Source organism: Eptatretus burgeri, chromosome 17, assembly GCF_056783735.1.
Source record: "Eptatretus burgeri isolate ZD-2024b chromosome 17, Ebu_testis_v1, whole genome shotgun sequence".
Classification (NCBI taxonomy): Eukaryota; Metazoa; Chordata; class Myxini; order Myxiniformes; family Myxinidae; genus Eptatretus; species Eptatretus burgeri.
In genome coordinates, this window is record NC_140977.1 from 42,484,159 (window position 1) to 42,509,017 (window position 24,859).

Here is a 24,859-nt window from a genome sequence, read left to right on the forward strand (position 1 = left end):
GGCCAAATTCCTGCCCTGACTTCCTGAGTCGTGGTGACATGACCAGGATTGTAGCCTCATAACTGCTTCAGCAGCACCAATGCTCTGCATAAGGCATGGTACATGATGTTGAAGATGTATACATACACAAATAATTACCTTTTGAGGACACCAAAAAAGGCAAGTGTGGAATACCTGAAACAGCTCATTGTGGTTGAAGAGCTTCTCACATCAGCAAATAAAACAAGGATTAAAAGAAAGTTAAAAAAAAGAAAATGACAGAAGCAAAACACCACTGCACCACATCATCAAACAATGTATGGTGCTAATTATCAGGTACAACCTTCCGGATGCAAATTCAGCAAAATGTCTTCATTTGTAGAAAATCAAAACATTTTGATAAAGGCAAATAGGGGGAAAAATATATAATTCAGGCCATAATTATATATCACATCAACTATCCCTTCGGCCTGGTGTTGGCTTAACAGTTAAGATGGCTGGCTTAAGATCTTAGTGTCATGAGTTTGAGTCCATGTCAGCCGTTGCATTAACAACAGGTGAGTTTGACTCAGCCCGTCATCCTTCTGAGGTCAGTGAAATGAGTACCAGTGTACTGGTAATAGAGGGCACTGCATCAGTGGCACAGCCACGCCCACCGAAAATGATGCAACCGGCAGCCACAGGCTGCACATGATAGGTCAGGTGTGGGAGCATGCACCGGAGCAGCGCGTCACTGTGTCCACTTTCTGCTGGTACTCGAAGGACCTCCGTCTGGCCATGCCTCAGGCAGATGCCTGGCCCATTCCAATCTCCTTGAGATGCCGATCAACCTCCATTCACGAGGCTCCCTTGCTGATAGAATCTGGTGAGCAGGATCAGCATCAGGAAAACGAGCCACATGTCCATACAGCTGCAGCTGACGCTCACGGACTATAAGGTAACAAATCTCATCCGAATCTCAGCAACCGCTCGTTGGACACAAAGTCTGACCAGTGATATCCAAGGATTCTCCGAAGAGACCTGGTCCTGAAGGAGTTAAGTCTACATCTCAGATCCTTGGTTGGAATCCAGGTCTCGCATCCGTAGAGCAAGAATGGAAGCACCGAGGATTTAAAGACTCGGACTTTCGTCGTCCTGCACAGGTACTGTCGGTACAATTTCTAGCCACAGGAAAACTTAAGTTCAATACAAACTGTTTATTGAATAAGATACAAGACACTCCTGTGCACAGAAGGAAGACCTCAACTTGCTACATAGTTGCAAGCTGAAGAGTTAAGACTACATAGAATATTTAGTATATATCTACAGTTTTACCATGGTATCAGATGGAACTTTGTGGACTTCAAACTTGCAACATAGAGGGGTTTTGGAGTTTGTTTACAGCCCCGGGAAGGAGTGTGGGGTGGAGGGGATAGATCGGAGGGAGTCATGTTTTGCTCTGCTGACAAAGATGATCACTGGATAGATAAAGTTTTACAAAGTTGTTTATGACTAAATCAAAGAAGTGTGTGTATTCTACTCTTTACGAGCTTTCCCAGCATGTATATCTCAGCTTTACTAGCTTTCTCAGACCAGGTCACTCGACCCTGGAAATGCTGCTTCTGCTCTCCCAACAATGGATGGAGATCCTCAATGCCAGACATGAAATCAAGGCCATCTCCCAAGAGATATCGCTTGCTTTCGATTGTCTGGCACCCTGCCCTACTCACCAAACTCTCTTTCTATGGCATCCAAGGCCATCTCCACTCATAACTCACAGACTTCCTCTCCAGTCACAGCCAACGTGTGGCGCTTAATGGAGTTCTCTCATCCCCCCCTTCCTGTCCAGGCTGGAGTTCCTCAAGGTATTGTTCTTGGCCCTGTTCTTTTTTCTGGTTTTCATCAATGATCTCTCTCACTCTGGAAAATCCTCTTTATCTCTTTGCTGATGACTCCACCCTCTGCCTTACCATCTGTCAGTAGAGGTTAAATGGGGTTTATGTGGCATCCATTCAAATGAATGGGGGGAAAGGGAAAAACTTTCTAACTCAAGCCCCAAAAGTCCAAAATAGGAGACTGATTTTCTCCCCACCTATCCCCTTCCCTCCCATACAAGCAAATGTAAAATTGAGACTTACTGATTAAAGCACTTCTTCCCTTTCATATTTTCATTCCACTCAAAGAGTGAACCAACGAATATTTGTCCATGTTCTACTTTAGGGAATAACTTAATTTTCCTTTTACATTCATCACCATCGAGTATATTCACTTTATCTCTTCAAGCACGAAAGAAAAGGCTATTCTTCCTTCGGTTTTGTAAAACTAGTACAGGCCCGTAGGTGCGTGCCCGTAGGTGAGTGCCAGTATGTGCAGCCTCTCTCTCTCAAACCTCGAAAAGGCACATCCGCGGGTCCGTACTAGTTTTACAAAACCGAAGGAAGAATAGCCTTTTCTTTCGTGCTTGAAGAGATAAAGTGAATATACTCGATGGTGATGAATGTAAAAGGAAAATTAAGTTATTCCCTAAAGTAGAACATGCACACACACACACACACACACACACACACACGCACAATAATAGACCACAGTAGTTCTTCTTGCTCGTGTTTTGTCCCATACGTGCATTGGTTGCATACATGACTGCATGATTGCACATGTGTCATTTTATAAATGAATGCCCTTGTGTGAATGTTAACCCGTTCGTTGCATCCTTTCCCTCATTGAAATGCCATCATTGAGTTCGGAATATAGCTGGCTTTTTAAGAGCCGATAAAGTGATCGGGTCCAACGGGGCTGCGCGATAAATACACCGCTCGGTATCCGCAGAACGGAGCGAGCTGCGTACGTGGCTTGTTTCCAAGCAGCTCCCGTTGAGGTACAACCTCTTGGTAGCCTTCCTGCACGAATAATTAGGTAAATCGACAATTCGACGATCGGACCCTGTAGCGTGCGGGAAGAGTACTGACAAGGCTGTGGTGTGCATTAAAAACACACCTGTAGCTGGATTCCTGCGTTTGATCCGGAAGGCTGCGACTGGATTGCTCGTCCGGTGGGCGTACGGCCGCGATTCGGCTAGAAACGGTCTTCCGCACGCCGGCGGGCGGAAATCTATAACAATATAATCATCTCTATATACCCTAATTGTTCTTCACTCTTTGTTTTGAACAGAACATGTTGATCGAGTTTCAAAACCAAAACAAACCATCAGACTGCTGCAAAAGAAGATTTTGTTCAAAGTTCTTACTTTTGTTCAATGTTAATATATTTGCTTTCCTTATAATTATCTGATTTTGAATACAAGAAAAGAATAAAGGAGATGTAAAGGGGGGGTAGGTGCGCTCCCCCAATGACCTACCACCCCCCTCCTCCCTCTCCCCCCCTTCCCCGTGTGGGGATGGGATGAGGGGGGTGGTGGGTCAAAGGTGGGGGTGGGGCTTGGGTGGGTGGGGCTTATGTGGATGGGTGGGGCTTGTGTGGGTGGAGGATAATTTTTTTAAATTAAATAAACGTGTGTGGGGAACTAATTAACTAATCACTAATTATGTGGTTATGATGGATGTGGTTATGTGGGTGGTGTTTGCGTGGGTGGAGCTTGTGTGGGCGTGGCTTGTGTGGGTTGTTAAAAAGTGGCAGTCAAAAAGGGGTGGAGTCAAAAAGGGGTGGAGTCAAAAAGGGGTGGAGTTTAAAAGGGGTGGAGTCAAAAAGGGGTGGAGTTAAAAAGGGGTGGAGTTAAAAAGGGGTGGAGTCAAATAAAATTTTTGATTTATCTTTGTCTTTTTTAATTCCTGTGATTAAAATGAACCTAAAATCTCTTCCCCCTTCTAAATCATATACCTTATAAGTCCAACGAACCGTATCTATTACATCAACGATTTTAAAAAGTTCATTTGTCCATCGCTTTGTAGAACCTTTTTCAAAATGAGATTTCCACCTGTATATTCTTACTATATCACCAACTTTGAACTTAGGCTTTCTGACATTAATCTCTTTTTCATATCCAAATTTTGTAAATGTTTCTGATGGTTTAGTATTTGTTGAGGTGTGAATCGTGTTATTATACTTATCGACAATGTCCTGAATTAAAGATAGCCATTGTTGAGAACCGAGTTGAGTGAATTTTTTATATAGTCTCTCTTTTAAAGTACGATTGAATTGCTCAATAACAACGGCTTTTCCTTCATTAAAGGTACTGTATAATGTAATTCTGTTATTCTTAAGAAAATTCAAACATTTTGTTGTCGAACTCTGTACCCTCATCAGTCCACAATTTTTTAGGTTTTCTCTTACTTTTATTGAATATCTGTTGAAAGGCTAACATAAGAGTATTACCTGTTTTGTTTTTTAAAGGGACAACCCATGCGTATCTACTCCTCAAATCAATAACGGTTAAAGCATACTTGTACCCCTTATCATTATTGAGTTCAATTAAATCAGTAGACCAGATATAATCTACTTCCTTGGAATAAACCTTCCTTCTCTGAAACTTTGTGATTATTGGTTTATGTAATTCATCAGCGAATTGCTCTTCAATCTTAATGACATCATTAGAGCCTATAAGTTTTTTGAATTTCCAAGTCCAAGTTTCAATTTAGCACTGATCATCTTCTTCACGATGAACCGATCAACTTTTTTCTCTCAAGGTTGGATTTTGTATCAGAGACAAATTATACAACATTTTTCTATCGGCTTCATGTTTTTCTTCCAACGTTGTGGTATTCCCATAATCAATATCGTGTCTCATGCACACTTCATCAACTCTATTGATGGGTTTGCTCCATGGTTTAGGATTGTCTGCCTCATCTAATCTTTTATCCAAGTTTGTGCCTGGACCACAGAAAGAATACCCTGGTAGATGTAATTCCCCTGGTATTCCAGCAGTTGTAAATTTACTTCCTGATGTTGTGGAATTTTGTTGTTAACTGACTCGGTGTAAGTCCTACTACTCAATTTGTAAGAAACAATTAATTCACTGTCCACAACGGAGTGTACAATTGATCAGAGAACTTTTATTCTTCCATGGTTCCATGGAGTCCTAAACACTGAGATGGTAAACATCCACAAAATGATTTGCACGAAGCTAAGATTAAATTTCATGGTATTTATATGCTTTTGTGGGAGTGGGGTGGGGGGCTGATAAGCATGAGGCAAAAGAACTCCACCTGCAATACGTGTCCACTAGGTGAAAGAGAATGACATAATCATGGCAAAAGTTGCAGTGTTATCAACCAGGTCACCTTGTTTCATAGTAAGAGAATTCCTTTGATCAATATTTAGGTCAAAAGACTCTTGGGTAAAGGGAAACATAACTGACAGCCAATTTGACTTGTAGCATAAAAAATTAAATTTATAAAGCACCAGCAACCATTATAATTGAGAGTACATTAATATAATTATTTTTCTTCCACAATTCCCCCCTTTTTTCCCCTATCAGGAAAATTTGAATAATTATATTACACATGATCACCATACCCCGTTCCTGGAGGAGAAAAAATATCCGTAACACAAGTTCAATCAACAATGGCAGCGAGTGCTCATATCAGAAGAATGCTGCATGACGACCATCTCAGTCGTGTCCCAGCCAGGTTAGTGAGTGTGTTTCAAGGACGGTGGTCTTGAAGGCACTCCACAACTCTTCAGGACCCCCCAAACCCCCCAAATCCCCACTCAGCCTGTTCACAAACTCCTCAGCTACCCTCTCATCCTTGAGCTTGCCGAGGCTAGGATGGTACCATTCTCCCAGATTTAAGCTGAAACTTCAGAGTTGCTACCACCAGTCTGAGGTCGGTATTGAGGAATTGCGCACTCTGGTAGACCTTGCAGTTATGGATCATCCCCCAACCACCATCAACAATGACATGGTCAATCTCATTCACCACACCACCAGCGTTGGGAAAGCAAGTCCAGCGATGAACCTGTGGGCACTGAAACCATGAACCAGATCTCGTTCAAGTGACATTTAATAATGGAGAATGGGAAACAGAGGTTGAACTTCGTTCGATGGAAATAACATTTCTGGCCCTGCACTCGTTCAGAACTTGCGAGACAGGACGTTAGATTTGTGCAAAGAGCCTGAAGCAATCAATGGCGATCTGTCTTACAATGCAACCTTTGTGAAGAAACCAAATCGGTTTTGATGTTTTCGCTCATATTTGATGCATGAAGAATCGAGCGGTGTAACTGGCGATGTCTTTCATAGTCGGTGAAAAATAATACATTCACGTACTAACATTATCACCGGTGCAATGTGGGGCAGGTTGGTGAACTTGGGCTTGGTTTGTATCAAACAACAAGCAGTTCTCGTGTTTCACACACAGCTCATTGTGACGCAGGCAAGATGGACCAAATGACTTTTTACACGAGTCTTGATAATTACGATTATCGCCGAAGGTACGAGACAACAAATCAGTTGGATTTATTTTTACTAGTGCGTGCCCGTACGCACGTGGCCGCACGTGCAAAAAGAATAAAATAATTCAAACCGCATGCCAGAAACAACCACACAGGCCGTTCCTCCGCTCTTATAAACGACGACTGGATTGGGGCATTGTGTTTATCTATAAATGCCCATAAGAAATTATAATAGCGAACGTAGTGAGCTTCATACTTAACGTGTGCACGTGAGAGAATAGGAAACAACAACAACAACAACACAATACCCCCTGGCTATTTGGAATCCGTGTCGTTGGCTATGACCCTTTTGCTTCCGGTTGTTTTTAAACGCTGTGCGGTGTATAAACACGATTGGGTTTTATTTCGATCTTGTGAATATTATTTAACGCGTGCACATGAGAGAATAGGAAACAACAAAAACAACACAATACCCTGCCAATTGTGAATCCGTGTCGTTGGCTATGACCCTTTTGCTTCGGTTTTTGTTTTGTTTCTGGTTTTTTTTTTTTGTTTCCAGTTTTTTTCATGGGGAATGATGCATGCTGGGAGATCATGACCGGAAGTGTTTATTTATTTATTCAATTATTTTTTTCCCAAAGTTAATTTTAATAAAGATATCTCCCGCATCATCAAAAAAAATTTTTTAATCGTGATTTACATTAGTTGATCGCTGATCCCGAATCCAGGCCGAAGTAACCGGAAATTGCGTCAAAATCATCAGCTGTGCGGCACTTACATGTACCACGGTATAGTTGGCAAGTATACAGTTGTGAACAAGTTATAGGTAAAGTCAGAAGCGAATGCAAGAAGATTTCTACGTTCGCTTCTTGGCTTTGCCTATTCCATATTAATACAGTAAGTCATTGTGGTGTCCGAGGTGCAGTGGAACATGAGAAGCAAGAGTGTTAGCAGCAGCTCCGCTTTATTGCGCGTCCTGATGTACATTCCTGCCACCCCTAGTGGGCGAGTCATGATATGCGAAAACCCAATCACGTGATACAGCACACTCCTCCCCTCATAAAATGACAAGTCAAATGATGAAAGGACAATCATAACATGACCAACCGAAACCAATCAACACTCAAAATCCTCCAAGTACCGCGGCCGCACCCTGACCCGCCTCGAGCGGGCAGCGACGCCAGACGGCCCAGGCTCAGACGCCTCCCGGCTCGGTCGAGGTGACACCCTCGCCGGAGTTTCCCCATCCGCAATAACAACCGCCCCCGGCCGACCAGCCTGCCCGACGTCCTCGGGCAGGACTGAATCAGGTGAAGACCCCGTGGGCGTCGGCACATCCGGCCCTGGCGATACAACGCCTGGCCACGGCGACATTACAGGTGAGGGTCCCACATCGCTCGGCATGGGGGGGGGGGGGTGACGCTGAACAGCGATCATGCATTTGGTCCACGTGCCACTTCCACACCTCCCCACTATCAGTCCGCACCATGCAATTCGCCGGCCCCAGTACCACAGATACCACAGCCGGCACCCATTTGGAACCGTGGAAATAATCGCGCACCATTACCCGCTGTCCCATATCAAAACTGCGCAGCAGCGTCGGGCGCGACACCGTCCCACTCCCCGACCCTCCAGGTCGCAGCAAATCCAGTCTGGACCGCAATGCCCGTCCATAGAGACGAATGGCTGGAGAATCACCCGTGACAGGATGAATCGCGTTCCTGTAATGGAGCAAAAAGACATCGACCACCGTCTGCACAGGTGCAACCGACCACCGTCTACACAGGTGGGCAAGATCAACTTCTGTTTGCTCTCGTCGACCACATCATTCGCGTGGAAATAGCATCCCAATTGTTCTGAAAACAATTTGAAGTCGTCTCCGACGAAAACGGGCACCTGTCCGTGCGCTGTGATCACGTGATACAGCACGTGATATAGCACAGTCATCACTATTCGGAAGTCCGTACGTTGTAACCCGTAATGGGGAACGCGGCTGAGGATCTCTTCCCCAACGGCCACGCCTACACAGCAACGTGTCCTGTCATTGGTTGGTAAATAAATGGCCATAACTTGGGAACCACTTGTCCAATTAATATCAAACCTTGAAAAGGCACATCCTCAGGTCCCCAGCGATATACCTGGCAAGTTTCAATTAGATCGGACCAGAGGTTGTCTGGAAACAGCGGTCACAGTCACACACACACATACCCACACAGACACACACACACACAAACACACACAAACACACGCACGCACGCACGCACGCACACACGCACGCACACACACACACACACACACACACACACACACACACACACACACACACGCACACACACACGCACACAGACACGCACACAGACACGCACACAGACACGCACGCACGCACACACACACATACACACACATACACACACATACACACACACGCACACGCACACACACGCACACACACACGCACACACACGCACACACGCACGCGCACACACTGAATTATAGGTAGATTACAATATTACATCCAGCCATACAATCGGGAATTAAGAACTTCACCAGAATTTGCTCCTGATAAAAAAACCGTGAACGCAAGATTTATACGTGATGACGTAACACGTTACTTGACTTTCGTCCTGAGAGTTTTTATTTATTTTAAATATTCATATATATTGAAAATATAAAGCATTACCAATGAACTACCAAATAATATGTAAAATCATTACATTCGGTAACTTTATAATTCGGGTAACTTTGCACTGCTTCGCCGTCGTTCCTGGATTTACGTGACGTAAGATGACGTCATTTCCTCTTCCCTTCTCTTCAGCGGCCTGGTGAGGATCGCGAGTGTGGCTGGCTCACCGCTGTCTGGTTGGAAAGGAGTTTAATCGGCAACTTTTTAACCGCTCAAGTCGGCCAGTTCACAGTCATGGTAAGTACTGTGGAACGACCGTGTACCTGTGTGGACATTATGGTTTTAAAGCGCATTTATCAGCACGTTTTACTCCCGTCTGCGCCGAGACACGAGGCCACCGTCCGTCTGCGGACTCCCGTACGAAGCGTTTTCGATGATTCTCGTGGATCATTCGTTTTTTTTTAAATCTCGCACCGTTAACGCTTTCTACCTAATCTTCGCTCAGGTTCGAGGTTGAAATTTTCACAGAGTATTTCACACTCCGCCAAAAGAACTGCTTGGTGTCGCGTCTGCTGCCAACTTCGTCGCCATGGCCGTTTTGCACTGCACATTTTTTTTCCTTGCATTTAAGAGGTTTTTGGAGGGATGGTCGCTGGAGTACCCTTATTCTCAGGTTTTCTGTCTGTATGTTTGTTGGGTGGTCGCTAGAGTACCCTTATTTTCACTTTTTCCGTCTGTCTATGTTTGTATGTATGGACAGCTCTGGAGGCCAGAGGAGTCAACCGATTTTGATGAAACTTGACAGGAAGGTTCATACCAGGATCTCGTTGTATGCTTTTGAGCACCGTTGCTATGGACACCACCGTTGCCTAGCAACGGGACTTTGACATTTTTGAAAAATCCTAAAAAAAAATTGTTTTTTTTGAAAATGAAAAATCGGCTTCCAGGCTTTTATGCGCACTATAATCAACGTCTTTGTCAAAAAATTTGAGCCCGATCCGTCAAAAATTATGACTAGTATGCAATTATGTTGTGACCACCCCTGTCGCCTACCGGCTTGTATGTCTGTATGTAATGGACAGCTCTGGAGGCCAGAGGAGTCAACCGATTTTGATGAAACTTGACTGGTAGGTTCATACCAGGAACTAGTTGTATGTTTTTGAGCACCGTTGCTATGGACACTACTGTTGCCTAGCAACGGGACTTTGAATTTTTTGAAAAATCATTAAAAAAATTAATTTTTTCGAAAATCAAAAATCGGCTTCCAGGCTTTTATGTGCACTATAATCACCCTCTTTGTCAAAAATTTTCAGCCCGATCCGTCAAAAACTGTATGACTAGTATGCAATTATGTAGCGACCACCCATGTCGCCTACCGGCTTGTTTTGTTGTTGATGCATTCGGACCCTGCAGGAACCGGTGCAACCAAATGTTGCACGGCCATTTTCATCCAGAGGAAGTTTGAGGGTTGTGTTTGGATTCAGAAATTACAATCGAACGATTGGCTTTCAGGTCTTGTGCTTATACACCGCCTGCATGTTGTAATTTTTTTCTTTTTCCAACACCTCTGTGTTCAGGCCTCGTGTGATTGTGTTCTTATACACTGCCTGGGACTTTCCCAGGAACGATTGAGTAATATGCTTTGTGAAGCTCGTAATGTTGAGGTTGCAGTGGTTTGTTGTGTTTAAAAAGGAGGGAAAGTTATCCAAGCCAACATTGGTATAATTCATTTGAAACCATAAGGCCAACATTCCCAAATTTGTCATGCAGGAATTTTTTTATAAACACATATTTCGTTGAAATCCCCTGGCATTTCTGTAATGTAATTCTGTACAGTTTCTGTAATGCAATATTTATAGCCCTTCGGTGGTTCTGCGGATGTGTTTGTAAAGCAGTCTTTCACCCAGGCATTCAAGGACCCAGGAAAAGCTCCCGTGGAGTCCGAGGTCCAGATCCATCGCATCCGTATCACATTAACCAGTCGCAATGTGAAGTCTCTGGAGAAAGGTTTGAATGAAACGTCTCGTCGCGGAAGCTTCTCTTGTGTATGTTTGGAAATGGCAAAGTCCGATGCATCTTCGGCCGAACGCCCTAATTGTGTGGTTTGCTGTTGTAGTGTGTGCTGATTTGGTCCGTGGAGCCAAGGACAAGAACTTGAAGGTCAAGGGACCTGTTCGCATGCCCACCAAGGTATGCCGATTATACACACGCAAGGGGTAGTCAAAATGCTGATTCCGCTTTCGTCGTGTTTGAACCGTTCCATTGGCTGATGGAAAAAAAAAAAAGTCCCACTGTGGTGGAAACGACAGTCCCGCCACCCTTCTCCCCTAATTGTGAAATCTAAAATTGCAACGGTATTTCTTTTGTTATTCTCCTCCGTCCTGTGCAGGTGCTGCGCATCACCACACGCAAAACACCATGCGGTGAAGGGTCCAAAACATGGGACCGCTTCCAGATGCGCATCCACAAACGTCTCATCGATCTACACAGCTCCTCTGAGATTGTCAAACAGATAACATCCATCAGCATCGAGCCTGGAGTCGAGGTTGAAGTGACCATCGCCGACGCGTAGTGGAGGCGGCTTGTGTGGTTCATTTGGCTTGTTTCCATCAGGGTGGATTTAAACATTGGTAACTGGGGCTGTTGTCATTGATGCCATCTTGTAACCATGATAAATAAAACTGAGCTTTGACCTTTACAACGCATCGATTTGTTTGCCCTTCTTTTCCTGATTATAGTCTCAGGACTGCTTCTTGAGATGCATCAGCTCTCTCTTGTGAATCCTTTAAAATTGTTTAAAGAATATTTTAATTTTCTTTATGAGATGGGAATAGGGCTGCTTTGTTTGCACCTTTTCCTGTCCATCACAACATGTTTTTGAAGTTATGGTGCAATTGTCCCATCAAAGCTGTGAATTTTTATCTCTGGCACCGAAGGTGGACCGAGGTTACATATTCCCTTTTGTGTGTGTGTTTTTTTTTTTTAATACATTGTCGAGGCTTGTATGAGAGCTCATGCACAACAAGGGCGGCAGGAGACAAGAGGGGTGGGAGAAGGGAAGAACAAAACTGGGGAACAGGCATTGGGAGAGGGATTGGGTGGGGAACATGGGGTGAAGAAGATGGACACCACAGGGACTTTCAGGAAAGAAAGCAGGGAATTTGAACGAGGTGGGGTTGGGGTGGATTTACGGGGGTAGAAAAGATCGTGGTTTTGGATGGGGGAAGAAAAAAAGTGGTGGTGAACAGCTGTTTTGAAGGCCTGGAGGGGAGAATGGGATTGAACAGAGTGCAGGAGTTTATTGTTTGTTTGTGTGACGACCAATATCTTCAAAGTTGTGCACTGGCTGAGTATGTAACAAGGACGAATTGATTAGATTTTGGTGAAGACTCGAATTTTGTATGATTCTTCACCATTGAGAGATACGGCCCAACAAGATACATCACATGATATTTTAAAAAGTTGTGGACGAGTTGACAAAACGAGGTGGATGAGTTGGGCAGGTGACAAGAACAAGCCAATTTGATTTTGGTTCAGGTCCAGATCCAGATCCAGGCCATCAGTGGGATACAAAACGTAAACTATTCGGCCTGGCAGAGGTATGCGCTCCACTGAATGGCGATCTCGTTTCTACATGTATTGGTGGGGTATGCTTACATATTGTAAGCAACAACGAACCCTGTTTCGTACGTAGGTACATAATAAATCGAAACTTTGTGATTATAGACAAACATCACTGACTTCCTGCTAGATATCAAATGAGGTTTTTATTTTACAGTTACAAAAATTACAACACAGTTTTACAGTTATTGAAACTACAATTTTCAAATGCTGGATATCAATTGTCAGCACTGAACAGGAACACAAGACTTCACTTATTTTCAGATTTTTTTCCCCCATTTAGAGACATGACAGATGGCACACACATTGATGAATCACGCTGCCTGTTTATGACAGTTTATAGCTGGGTCAGGATTTGAACCCAGCCCCGACAGCTTAGAGCGAGCGTGTGTACCTCTTGACTATGCTGCCGTGATGTGGCGATTCATTGCTTTGCAACAACTGAAACCATTTTTTTACTCCATGTAATCATCTAATATATTTTGCTTTCCTAACTCTGTTATCGAACCGTGGTATCGCCATCGAAGTTTGAAGAGCGCTCGACAAGTGGCTTAACCAAATACTCCGAGGAAACGGTTGAAGAAACTTTTAAAAACGAAATGTTTCGTTTTTACCTCCACCAGCGAAGGTGAAGGAGGTTATGTTTTCACCCCTCTCTGTGTCTGTTTTGTTTGTGTGCAGGATATCTCAAAAAGTTGTTGACGGATTTGGATGAAATTTTGTGGGCAGGTTAGGTGTGTGACAAGGACAAACTGGTTAGATTTTGGTGAAGATCCGGATCCGATTATTAGAATTTTTAAAGTGATTCCTCACCATTGAAGGATTCCATTCTTGTTCATTCATGAGGCTCGATTATGTATACCAAAAAAAAAATCATTCATGCTTTTTGTAACCTGCAGCATCCCCTGTTTTCCGTTTGGTTAAAGGGCGAACACTGCCACCATCCTCTTTATAAAGGGGTTGCGTTACATTATTATTCAGTCGTAATAAAGATAATAATGTCGACTCCCCGAAAGAAATAATAAAATACAAAATCAATACAATCCAAACCCATCCGAAAACACGCCAAACTGGTTGGACGATGGAATACAAAGTTGATCTATCGTAATTGGTCATTTGACTCCACAATTTGGTTTTCAATTCGACTTACAAGCTCCACCACCAAAGGTGGATGGAGGTTATGTTTTCACCCCGGTCTGTCTGTTTGTTATTTGGCGAAATAATTTTGCCAAGTATGTTGGTCTGTCTGTTTGTTACACAATTTTTGTCCACAGTTATAAAACAATCGTTCTAAATTTTTTTGTGCATATAGGTGACCGGCGAAAGGCGGCAACGCACATTTTTGGTCAGGATCTGGATACTAAAATTTTAAGTGATTCTTCACCATTGAGAGATAGGGCCAAAAACGATATAAAGCACGATATCTCAAAAACTTGCAGACGGATTCAGACGAAACTTGGTGGACAGGTTGGATGTGTCACAAGAATGACTCGGTTCGATTTTGGTGAAAATCCGGATCTGGGTACGAGAATTTTTAAATTTTTTCGAGTGATTCTTCACCAACAAGAGATGGGGCCAAAAACGATATATAGCATGATATTTAAAAAAGTTGTGGACCGATTCGGATGAAACTTGGTGGACACGTTGGGTATGTGGCAAGGACAAATTGGTTCGATATTGGTGAAGATCTGAATGTGGATCTGGATACGAGAATTATTTAAATTTTAAATTTAATTTTAATTTAAATTAAATAAAAAAATTTTATTTTTAAATTGAGAGATAGGGCTAAAAATGATATCTTGCACATTTCAAAAATGGATTGGGCCCGATGTGTTCTTGTGGATCAGGCATTGCATGGGGGAGGGATGCGCTCTATCGAGTGCCCTTCTCGTTTAATACGGATTTATCGATGTGGAATTGATGGGTCAAATTATGAAAGATTGTACAAAAATAGGAAATGTGTAAAATAAAATTGCACATTTTCAGCAATCCACCCACCGCACGATGCACCGCAGAACAATATCGGGCCAAATGCAGGCGAATGGCCACTGAACAATGTTCAAGTCGATTGATATGCATTATTCAGTGAGAGTGCGAATATTGTAGAGCGCTTGCCTAGTGGCTTAAGCACTCCAATGAAATGGCTGATAAGGAACAGCTGGCTTGGCAAACGATTAGCGATTACGGATCGATCATATTAAACACTTCCCGGAAATGTCAAACTATGTGCAAAGTGGACAAATGAATACTTTTTAGCAGTAGAAACCGCTGCCAAGTTCAATTCCAGAGCTTAAATTTTGCAATTCAGCTTCGTTGAACAGATTCTAGAGATTATGCCATATGCGGAAATTAAATGAACGCTGGTGTCTCCAGGCATTTATAAGCGTTACAATGTATCCAGCGATTCGTAGGTATGATGATCAGGCATTCAAGGATACAAGTGAGGAAAGTGAAACCAAAAACTTTATCATTAAGAAATCGTGGCCTGTTCTAAGTGAAGGCATTGTTGAGCAGGCCAAAAAATAATGGTAGCTTAAAACTCTTGCGAGCTCACAGAGGGCTGATTAACATGGCACGTGGCCATCTTCATCAGGCTTATTTTGGTTTTTTTGTGATAAGCACCCCCTGAATTATCTTCAAAAGGTGTGTTTAAATTAACCCAAACACCCAGTTTTCATTCATGCACCACATTGGCGTTCCCTTCATATTCATGAAAAGTTTGGGGCTACTGGGTTTCATAATTTTGGAATTATGGAGGAGACGGACTGACTGACAGACATTAATTAGTTTAGATTATGGGCTGGCAGAACAGCCGACAGGTATGCATACTCCCCTCAGCTGTCTCCCTTCAGTTTGAATCTCAACTCAGCTATAAACTGTCACCATGGTGTTTCACTGGCATGATGGCTGAGAGGTAAAGCAGGTACAAGCATGCACCTGTGACCAGTCTAGCCTAGGGTCAAATCTCGACCCTGCTACAAACTGTCACACTGCTCTCTCGCAGGTATGGCAAGCCATCACTGTGTGTGCGATTCCTCAGATGGATGTTAAACTGGGCACTGTGTCCCATCTTCCGGCATTAGTCAATAGATGTTAAAGATCCCGTGGTGTCTTCCGTGAAGAGTAGGTGAGTTATCGCCAACACCCTAAAACAAATTCCAAATTCTAACCTACAAAGTGTTGCATCAGCAACCCATCAGTACCCTCAGCCAATGATGCTACCCTACAGCTTTGTCCTGCATACAAAAGAAGCAGGAGGGGCAATGCATTGTGTGCACCATCCCTCAGATGGACGTTAATCTGGGCATACCGTCTACCAGTATGAGTTGGGGATGTTCCTTTGTGAAAAGTAGGTAAGTTATCACCTGCACCCTGGAACAAATTCCAGTCACAGATCTGGCCAGCCAAGTCGTGAGAGATTCCACAAGAAGAAGGCAGTCAGAGAAGTAATAGGTATGTGAGGCACTTCATCATTGGGTATGCAACCTGCTGATGGGAAGAATTGAGCACTTGATTCATTAAATTCAATGTAACTATTGAAATTGAAGGTTATGGGTCAAATGTAAATCAGTGTTCAACTCGAAATAACATTCGAGATGCTTTACTGTGATGGATCAAAAAGTGACTGCAAACACCAATTTATACACAATTGGTCACAATATGTTTTGGAACAAGACGTGTTGTCTTCCAAAAAAGTATGGCGTACAAGGTGGACTAAAACAACAAACTTTTTTTGTGATTGAGAGTTTGTATCCATCTTATTCACCGTGTCCTCCCCTCATCTCATTCTTCCCCACATCCCTTATCCCTCCAAATCTTCCTATATTTTGTCCCCACCCTCCTCTCTCTCTCTCTCTAACACGAGCCACGACACTATACAAGAAGAAGAAAAACAAGTTCGAATTGAGAACATACCCCGTGGGAGTTCATTCATACAACTCTCAGGTGAGCGATAGCACGGACGACAGATAGTTTTGAAATTTGCTAAGATTTTCATCGCATCAGAAAAAGAAACCAGAACACCACACAAGAGTGAGGCCAGTTTCATATCATAATTTGCAACTTAATTTTGCGTTGATAATCTCCGGCACATTTAATTAAAAAAAAATTTTAAAAAATTTTCAGAAAATGGCCCAAAAGGGCCGTTTCTCAGCCCAAAGGGCCGGAATCACACTTTGGGCTCAGTTAATGCCTGCAGAGTGACCTCAACAATATACCTGTCAAATTTGGTCCAGTTTCTTTCACGAATCACCGAGAAATAGCAATTTTAAGAAAATGGGTCAAAATGGGCCGTTCCTCGGCCTGAAGGGGCCGCAATCGCACGTTGGGCTCAGTCAATGCCTGCGCGTAGGTGTGTAGTATATGCCTGTCAATTTTCATTGAATTCTGTTCACGAATAATTGGGAAATAGACATTCAAATAAACTGTGCACAAGAAAAGAGAACGCGAGTGGCGCTTCGACCCCGTGGGGTAAAAAAAAAATAAACGTCCATCGGTTATATAATGGAGCAAGCACTGGTATGTATGGATGTCTGCTTTATTCCCAGTGGTTGGACAGCTGGCCTGACTCCATCCACAATTGTAACCTGGAAAAAAAATTAAAAAAAAAATTAAAATCATGTCCACCATTTGGTAAGCTTAAAACATCTTCTGAAGTGTCATGTTCGCAATCGCCATGCCCTCCCCATAAGTTTTCCGTTCAATGTAAAACAACCCAAAAGATTGTTAAAAGGATCGTCAAATATCCGAAGGGTGGCGCTGACGGGCGTCATGGCCCTCGTGAAAGCGACGATGTGTATCGACCTCAGGCTTTAAGCATCTGACGTCACCCTACGGCCCAGTGAAATTGGAATGATCTTAGCTATATAACCATGTAGTATTATATTTGCACGTAAGCAGGGGGGAATATTTTTGCTTCGTGTCGGGAACCTGGATTATTTATTTATTTTCGGGAGCAACTGAGGCAGTGGACCGTTGCTTACACACCACCCAAATAAGGATGTGGCAGAAGAACGTGTTGCACGCTTTGACCAAGATCGATCCATCCACTCATACCATCTTTCAACCAAGTTGGTACTGCTGAAGTGCTCTCACAGCAAGAAACAGCTTGAATCGTTTGCCATTACCATCTCAGCTGTACCTGATTTTGAACCCCAAATGACTGGGTATACCAAGCACCAAGCTCAGTCTTTGAGGCAACTACTAACCCCAAAAACATCCCGAGTTAAAGAGAGGGGGGCTTACAGCTTAAATGTTTCAGTGGGACATGCTGATTTACAAAGCAAAAAAAAAAAACAGCTTCCTTTAACAAGAATTGCTCTCCATGGGGAAAAAAAAAAAATGTGGTTTCAAAGGTTGAGGGGATCAAATAATTCCACCATTTTTTGTGTACACAATACATCGACATCCCCATGCATGAAAACGGTTTATTTGTGGAAACATCTGATCTTAAGAGCTGCATCAATATTCATCTTCCAAACAAGAAGTTTGTGCGTTAATTTTAAATGTTATTACAGGATATAGATTTAAAAATAGGAAGTAGTTTCAAGTAAATCTGTCCCTAATAAAACAAGTTTATCTGAGCATTTGTTCCACCACTTTTGACTATTTTGGTTAAAGTGTCTGCTGAGCATGACCAATAAAACTAATTTTTGTTTTTGTCTTCGTTAGCATAGGTATTGGGGAGAAGCCTCCAAACTAGGCCCACTTGCCCCATTCCTGGCCCTTAACCAGCCGGAGTTTGAGGGGACCATACCGTGACAGATCAGACGTGCGCGTCGGGTAGCTCAACCAACACGGGAGCACAGTCATCCGGCTCGGAATCAAAGTCCCAGCCGTATGTGCGTGTCAAGTGTTCCTTGAAACGCAAAGCTCGCTGACGCAGTGTCGGCTGCACATGTGGATTGGACAACGTCTCAAAAAGCTCCTGGGAGGACGAAAAATCAAAACAAAAATTGGGTTTGCACACACGCGACCAGGATATAATGGCATCGAAAGGAAACGAGAGATGTTGGTCTGATTGGACTTTTTTGCCAGTCATCTTGGCTGTTATTCAAACACCCGGTGGACAAAAATTCCATTACAGTTCCTCCAGGCAACCAGACGTACAAGCGTCGTGGAGATTTGGTGGTTGGCATTTCAAGTTGCGCACAACACCGTGGGAGTCACACTATCAGGCACTTACGTGCAGCGTGCTTGTCAGAAAGTTCTCCGACGCGACGATATCAACAAACATATCCTGTGGGACGTGTTGCAGCTGAGCATAGAGCACAGGCACGAGGTCCGAGTAGAGGCGCGGCCGACTCGTCGCGGCCAACGCACTCGAGGCGAGCAACTCGATGAGGTCCTTCCAGTGAGTGAAAGCCTCCAGCACGTGGCACAACCAGAAGCACACAAAGGAAAACTGAAGCTCACCTAGTTGGTGAGGAAACCGAATGTAAGGAGTGCAGAGAAGTTTATGAGGGAAGGAAAGAATTGGAAAAATTATGGGACATGATGGGATTAAAATTAATTAATTAATTGCTTTATTTAATAAATAAGATGACACCGTGTGGATGGAAATACCCGCACAATGTCTGCCGTTTTACGTCGAGGAATGCATCATACCAACGTTTCAATACTCCCATTTTAACTGTGATGTATTGAAAGGCCTCTGTAAGGATGTTGGAATTGTGTTGGATTCATCAAAACCGACAAAAAAAAGCAATTAAAATGATGTCAAAAAGGTAAAAAATGAAAATGCCGACACTGATGTTTCCGAGTGTCCTTATCGTTCATGTAAAAGTTCACCGATGTCTCCTAATGTTTCTCTCCTGCATGTAATACATGTGGAAGCTCCAATGTGAGCCTCGTAGAGAAAAGAAAAGTGGTCATACCCAGCACAGCATGCTCATCCCCACGGTAGCTCGATTCAATGAGGGAGTCGAGCGCAAAGCTGCGATCCAGGCTATGCCGCGTGACCTCAGCAGGCGAGGCACCAGATGGGAAGCAGCGAGTTGGGACGGGTGAAAAGCGAAGTTCGGTGCCTGGTGCTGGATGCATGGCGGGAAGTCTCGCCTCGCCCTCCTGCAAACAACACCAACATGGACGCAATGACGGCATAGAGACTTTACTTTTAACTTTGTGACCATGAGAGATAGGAGACTTACCTGCAAGCTGGTACAAAGTGGTTGGTTGAAGTTTGGTGTGAGCGACATCCTGTCGGTCTGTGTACGTCCTGGAACGTCTGGCAGAAGTATGGGACTTGCCGACACCCGTCCATCCGCTGGCTGCAGGTCAGATGCCAATTTGGGGGTCACGTGACTCACAAGCGCCAACCATTGGCGAAGATTATTGTACGGGTAAGCTCCAAGCATGCAGTCTAAATCCTATATGAAAAAAACAAACAAACACGCAAGAATAACTTTGTAATGCAACATAATCAGGGCAATCTATCATGAAACCAGCACGATCTCCATTTGTTATTTCAGGAAATTTTCTTCACGCAAGGAAAATTGTCGAAAGTCATCTACGACCCGTCACACCACCACTACCTTAATTTTGGTTCGAATGCTCTCTACTTCCTCCGTGGGCACCGGCTGGTCGGAAAGCTCTTCGAGCGTGCGGTCCCATTTGTGCACGAGGATCTCTCGCCGAGCGAAGTTATGGAAAAAGCCGAGACGAGGAGCGACGCGTCGAGGCGGCCCGGCGCACACGGCACTGTAATGCACGAAGTGAAGGCCCGGAGGGATGAGCTTCACTCCACGAAACCGCGGCCCAACCTGTGGGAAGCGGAAGTGCGACAAATGCACAGAATAAAGTTTCAACCAGTTTCGGATTATACATTCCTCTTGTGATGTACAAAATATTTATCACTAATCATAAAACAACAACAACAAAAAATACCTAATAATTAAAAAAAAAAAAATTCACTGGACTCTCACTTGTACAAACTTGTTCATCATAAAATGAATGACCAGGCAACACCTTTTCAGGTAATAGCTTAGAGGTACGCACACTCGCCTTTGAGCAATCTAGCCTGTGTTCGATTCCCAGCGTCACCATAAACTGTCCTCCTGGTGCTTCACAGGCAGAGATTCACATTTCCCAATGGCACGATGAAAATACGTGCCGACTTTCATGACTTGATCATGCATGTCATCTGAGGAAAACCCAAAAAAAATCCAAATGTATGCGTCATGATCCTGGGATCCCAGTTTTAAATCCCAAATACTATACCAGGCTCAGTGGTGTAATGGTTGGAGTGGCCGCTCTGAGCCTGGAAGATCGGCGGTTCGAACCCGAGCCCAGCCGGGTCATACCAAACACTACAAACGGTGTGTGCTGCTTCCCTGCCTGACATTTTAAAAGGATCGAGTACAGTCAAACAGCCATCGGTTGGCAATTCTAGCAGAGGCTTTGATGTGCCTCATGGCCTCCTCTTGTGTTAAAGTTCCTTGTAAGGGAACTGGTATAATTATCAAGTCCATGTGCAGCCAAAACAGTTTCTATGACTACGATTACAGTCCTGACCTGGTCGCCACTCCGACACAGGAAGTCAGGGCAGGAATTTGGAATTTGTTCAGGGTGCTGGCGATAGCTTGCCTACTCTTTGTGAAGGATACCATGGGATCTTTAACATCCACAAATGAATGCTGGCAGACGGGACACCTGTTTAACATCCATCGGGGGGGGGGGGGCGACGGCACACACATTGATGAATCCTGCCTGTAAAAACACCGAGACGACAGTTTATAGCTGAGTCGGGATTCAAACACAGGTCATCACAGCTCAGAGGCGAGTGTGCGTACCTCTCGGGTCGAGGCCATTCTGCCAGGATCAAGATGAAGATTAAAGAAAAGGCAATATTTATTTACCTCCCAGATGTTATTGTCAATCCCAAACTCTGTATGTTGGGGCATGCCAAAGATTACAAGGAATGCTCCCTCCTCGAACAGCCGCCGCGCCAAAGCGGGATCCATCTCTCCTGCCATTTCTTCAAAATCATACCTTGCTCTTCTTGAAATCATGCTCATCAGCTCTTCTCAGTAGCAACAAGAATCTGTAAAAAGAAAGTACAAGGATGAAAGGATTTGGAAAAGGTCAGGTCATTGCAAGTCGGTACCCCAAGCCACATTCCACTTTACTGCCTCAACCACTGCAGGGAAGGCAATGACAAATGACCAAGCTAATTTCATGGCACAAAATTGCTTTAGTGAGAATGAGTCTTCATCTTTCAATTGAGTATACCAGCAGAGTACCCACCTAGTGGGTGATGCTCTGAGCATGCAACATGTTCTTCAAAAAAATTAATAAATAAAACTCTTTACTTGGGCGGCGTAGAGGCAATAGATCGTACTGGCGGCGTTAACATCTCGCTTACCTGCTCAGCCACCTCCCTCAACCCCTCTCGGCTGCATATTATCTGGACCCGGAGCCTTCTCTACTCTGAGATTACCCAATCTATCCCTGGGAAGTTAAAATCCCCCATAATCAACACTCTTCCCTTACCACATGCCCTTTTGGATTCATAAATGCAAACGCTTCTGCAAATGATGTCATCACTGACGAGCTGGGGGGTGATTGTGACGTTTCGTCTGTTGCACACGACAATGTAATATTGTTGTGGGCCAGGGTTCGGTGGCGATAAACGACCACTAAGTGGAGCAGTAGAGCAGTCCCCCACTGAACACCCGGAATGTATAGGTTGTCATCACCCCGGATAACTCCGGAGCCGACGGGTCACTTAATGGACCGTGGTCGCCAATATTTCGATGCCGTGAGGTAGGGTCCACTTGTCTATTACAATTTACCTAAGTACTCACGCTGCCTAGCTTCCGGGGAAACCACACCCTCGGCCGACTCTGTCCGGACCGAGTCGCAGGTACCGACTGGGATCCGGCGTAACCGAGCGGAGTTACCAGAGCCGTGCCGGACCCAATGACAACTTACCGGCCCAAACGGCCTCACTAAATCTAAAGTCCGAACCATGCTGGGTCAATCAAAGAAAGGACAGAAATGAACTGGAACATTTAAACAATTATTTTATTTGCACGAATAAAAGAAAGGGACGAAGTGAAGACTTATTCACAACTATATGCAAGCAAATATTTACAATGATCATAAACACTTAAACAGTTTTACTTATAGGATGGCGCCACATACAGACACACACTCAAAAGAAAAAGGACCCAATTGGTCTTTATTCGACCCTCGCAGCCAAGGGCATAGTTGAGCTGGGGGTCAGAGGTCTGTCGGGGTACCTGACCGAGTTCGTGCGGCTTGGCCCGCGACTGCACATGTGGGACCCGTGGTCCGTGGGAGCTTGGATGGTGGATAGCGGATCCAGGGTCGCTCCTTGTAGAAGGTCAGCGGAGACTCCAGCCTTGAGAGCTCCAGCAATGACGGTGCACCCAAACTGCCTTCCAAAGAACTTCAAAGAACTCTCAAGAACTTTCTGAACTCTCCGAACTCGAACGAGCACAAGAACTCTCCACACACCGAGGGTCGCGTCGTCCTTTATCGACCGCTCTGAGCGGGGCGTGGCCTTGGTGGAGTTGACGCGCTGATCGCCCTTCAGACAGGGACCTCCATGGATCCACCCTTTCTGGGCAGGGTTATGGTCGAGTCCGGGGAAAACCCCGCCCCCTCTACGCGTGTCTGTACCCCTCTTGCTGGAGAAACGACGATGTGTTGGAATTCGAGGAGGTCGAATCAAGCACGCCAAGACCTCGCCTCGAATGCTACGGCCGCGAGGCGAGGGCGCAAGCGCTGAAAGACACTGTGGCCGCAAGTGGAGAAGATCTGGAGATTTAAATAACCTAACTATAAAATAACTCACAGCACACACAAAATTCCCATTAGACAAAGGGGATGGATTCTAACTGCACACATACTTATCAAAATAACTGAACTTTGGGGACTCTGGCTGTTTGTGTGCACAAGGCTTCCAGATTCACAACAACATCATAACATGGGTCCCATATGATAGTGTATATATATATATATATATATATATTTTAGTGGAAGAACACACAGAATATCAGTTGTAAAACCATTTCACCTCCAGGGGACGTCACAACAAAACAATGTACCGCCTGCCTGGGTCCCCAGGGACCTGTTCCATGCGTCAGAGGGAATTAGGTATGAAAACATGTCGTACAATTGATTAAACTCTTCAGGCAAATCGTACATTTGCTCAACCTGCCGGAAAAAAAAAATCATTCGAGACTTCGTTTGCCTTGGAACCAACGCGCTTCACTCATACACTGCACAAAACGCCATCCGCGACGTACAATCGACAAGTAACGAGAATGACGACGTTTGGAGCACGATGTTAATTTAAAACATCAATGAAGATGTGCGTGGTGGCAAGTTTAATCATAACGACGATATATACAAGAGTCGGTTAAACTAAACCATCGCTTCAAATTCATCATCGTGTCTGGAAAAAAAGAAAGGAAAAAAAAACAACAAAACAACGTGCAAACGGACATTCAGTTTTGGGCTCGAATAAGAAACAAGATCCGCGATAATTACCTGGAAAAAAAACAAGCCGAGTTTCACAAACGAACAGAATAGCTCACGAGTCTGCTGGGCCTCATCACGTGATCCCGATTTACCTCAACCTCGAGGGGCAAAACAAAGATCATCGTCGGCGCTTGTGTTTGAATTTTAATACTACCCAAATAATCACCGATCGCTTGAGGATAAAAAGAATGTACCATTACGACACTTCACAAATTGAAATTTCCGTCCGAGTTACCGTCCGCCCGCTGTCAATGCCACAAACTGAACCGAAAATAAATATATAATGATGCTCATTTCCGTTCACAGCACGCAGAGCGCGGTGAAGTTAGCCGACGCCATGTTGGTTAGCACTCGATGGTGGGCGAACGCGGTTCGTGTCTTGCGTTTCCATGTCATTCACAGCGAGAAACGATCGCGTTTTGTCACCTTTTGTGTGATACTTTTTCAACAGTAAAGTTATCATTATAATAATATGGAATAGGAAAAGCCTAGAAGCGAACGTAGAATTCTTCTTACATTCGCTTCTTAAATATATCAAATTAAACAGTCTGTTTGCGATGAAAAAATAAATATTACCTCGACATTACCTTCACAACAACAACTACACCGCCGAGAACAGGATCTCATCTGAAAAAAACATATTACCTCAACATTACCTTCACAACAACTACACCGCCTAGAACAGGACCTCATCTGAAAAAAACAACATTACCTTCACCGCCTAGAACAGCATCTCATCTGAAAAAAATTAATATTACCTCAACATTACCTTCACAACAACAACTACTACACCGCCTAGAA

At 44.1% G+C, this 24,859-nt stretch overlaps 2 protein-coding genes across 3 annotated transcripts; one reads left to right on the forward strand and one right to left on the reverse strand.

The window, feature by feature from the left end:
- The first annotated feature begins 9,075 nt into the window (after positions 1 to 9,075).
- RPS20 (ribosomal protein S20) lies at positions 9,076 to 11,630 on the forward strand. Its single transcript, XM_085861520.1, has 4 exons — positions 9,076 to 9,226; positions 10,837 to 10,936; positions 11,046 to 11,119; positions 11,319 to 11,630. Exons 1-4 carry the CDS (start codon positions 9,224 to 9,226, stop codon positions 11,499 to 11,501), a joined length of 360 nt encoding a protein of 119 aa, XP_085717646.1. The 5' UTR covers positions 9,076 to 9,223; the 3' UTR covers positions 11,502 to 11,630.
- Positions 11,631 to 12,677: 1,047 nt separating this feature from the next.
- AAR2 (AAR2 splicing factor) lies at positions 12,678 to 24,305 on the reverse strand. 2 transcript variants are annotated; one of them, XM_085861508.1, is made up of 8 exons: positions 24,068 to 24,305; positions 21,406 to 21,590; positions 20,083 to 20,310; positions 19,699 to 19,917; positions 19,426 to 19,615; positions 18,735 to 18,964; positions 18,306 to 18,476; positions 12,678 to 17,136 (listed from the first exon to the last, which is right to left on the reverse strand). In XM_085861508.1, the coding sequence occupies exons 2-7, from the start codon at positions 21,562 to 21,564 to the stop codon at positions 18,315 to 18,317; spliced, it is 1,188 nt and encodes a 395-aa protein (XP_085717634.1). In that variant the 5' UTR covers positions 21,565 to 21,590; positions 24,068 to 24,305; the 3' UTR covers positions 12,678 to 17,136; positions 18,306 to 18,314. The 2 variants fall into 2 exon arrangements, with proteins under 2 accessions (XP_085717634.1, XP_085717635.1); XM_085861509.1 differs by lacking the exons at positions 21,406 to 21,590; positions 24,068 to 24,305 and adding an exon at positions 20,552 to 21,389.
- Positions 24,306 to 24,859: the final 554 nt, after the last annotated feature.

What these genes read in the sequence shown, in the direction of transcription:
- RPS20 (XM_085861520.1), top strand. An exon ending in TGTGAAGTCTCTGGAGAAAG is followed by an intron (nt 10,937 to 11,045) that starts GTTTGAATGAAA and finishes TTGCTGTTGTAG; the next exon opens with TGTGTGCTGATTTGGTCCGT. An exon ending in CTGTTCGCATGCCCACCAAG is followed by an intron (nt 11,120 to 11,318) that starts GTATGCCGATTA and finishes CGTCCTGTGCAG; the next exon opens with GTGCTGCGCATCACCACACG.
- AAR2 (XM_085861508.1), bottom strand. Translation starts at nt 21,564, where the DNA reads ATGAGCATGATTTCAAGAAGAGCAAGGTATGATTTTGAAGAAATGGCA. An exon ending in TTGACAATAACATCTGGGAG is followed by an intron (nt 20,311 to 21,405) that starts GTAAATAAATAT and finishes CGCTTCCCACAG; the next exon opens with GTTGGGCCGCGGTTTCGTGG. An exon ending in TTCTGACAAGCACGCTGCAC is followed by an intron (nt 18,477 to 18,734) that starts GTAAGTGCCTGA and finishes TCGTCCTCCCAG; the next exon opens with GAGCTTTTTGAGACGTTGTC.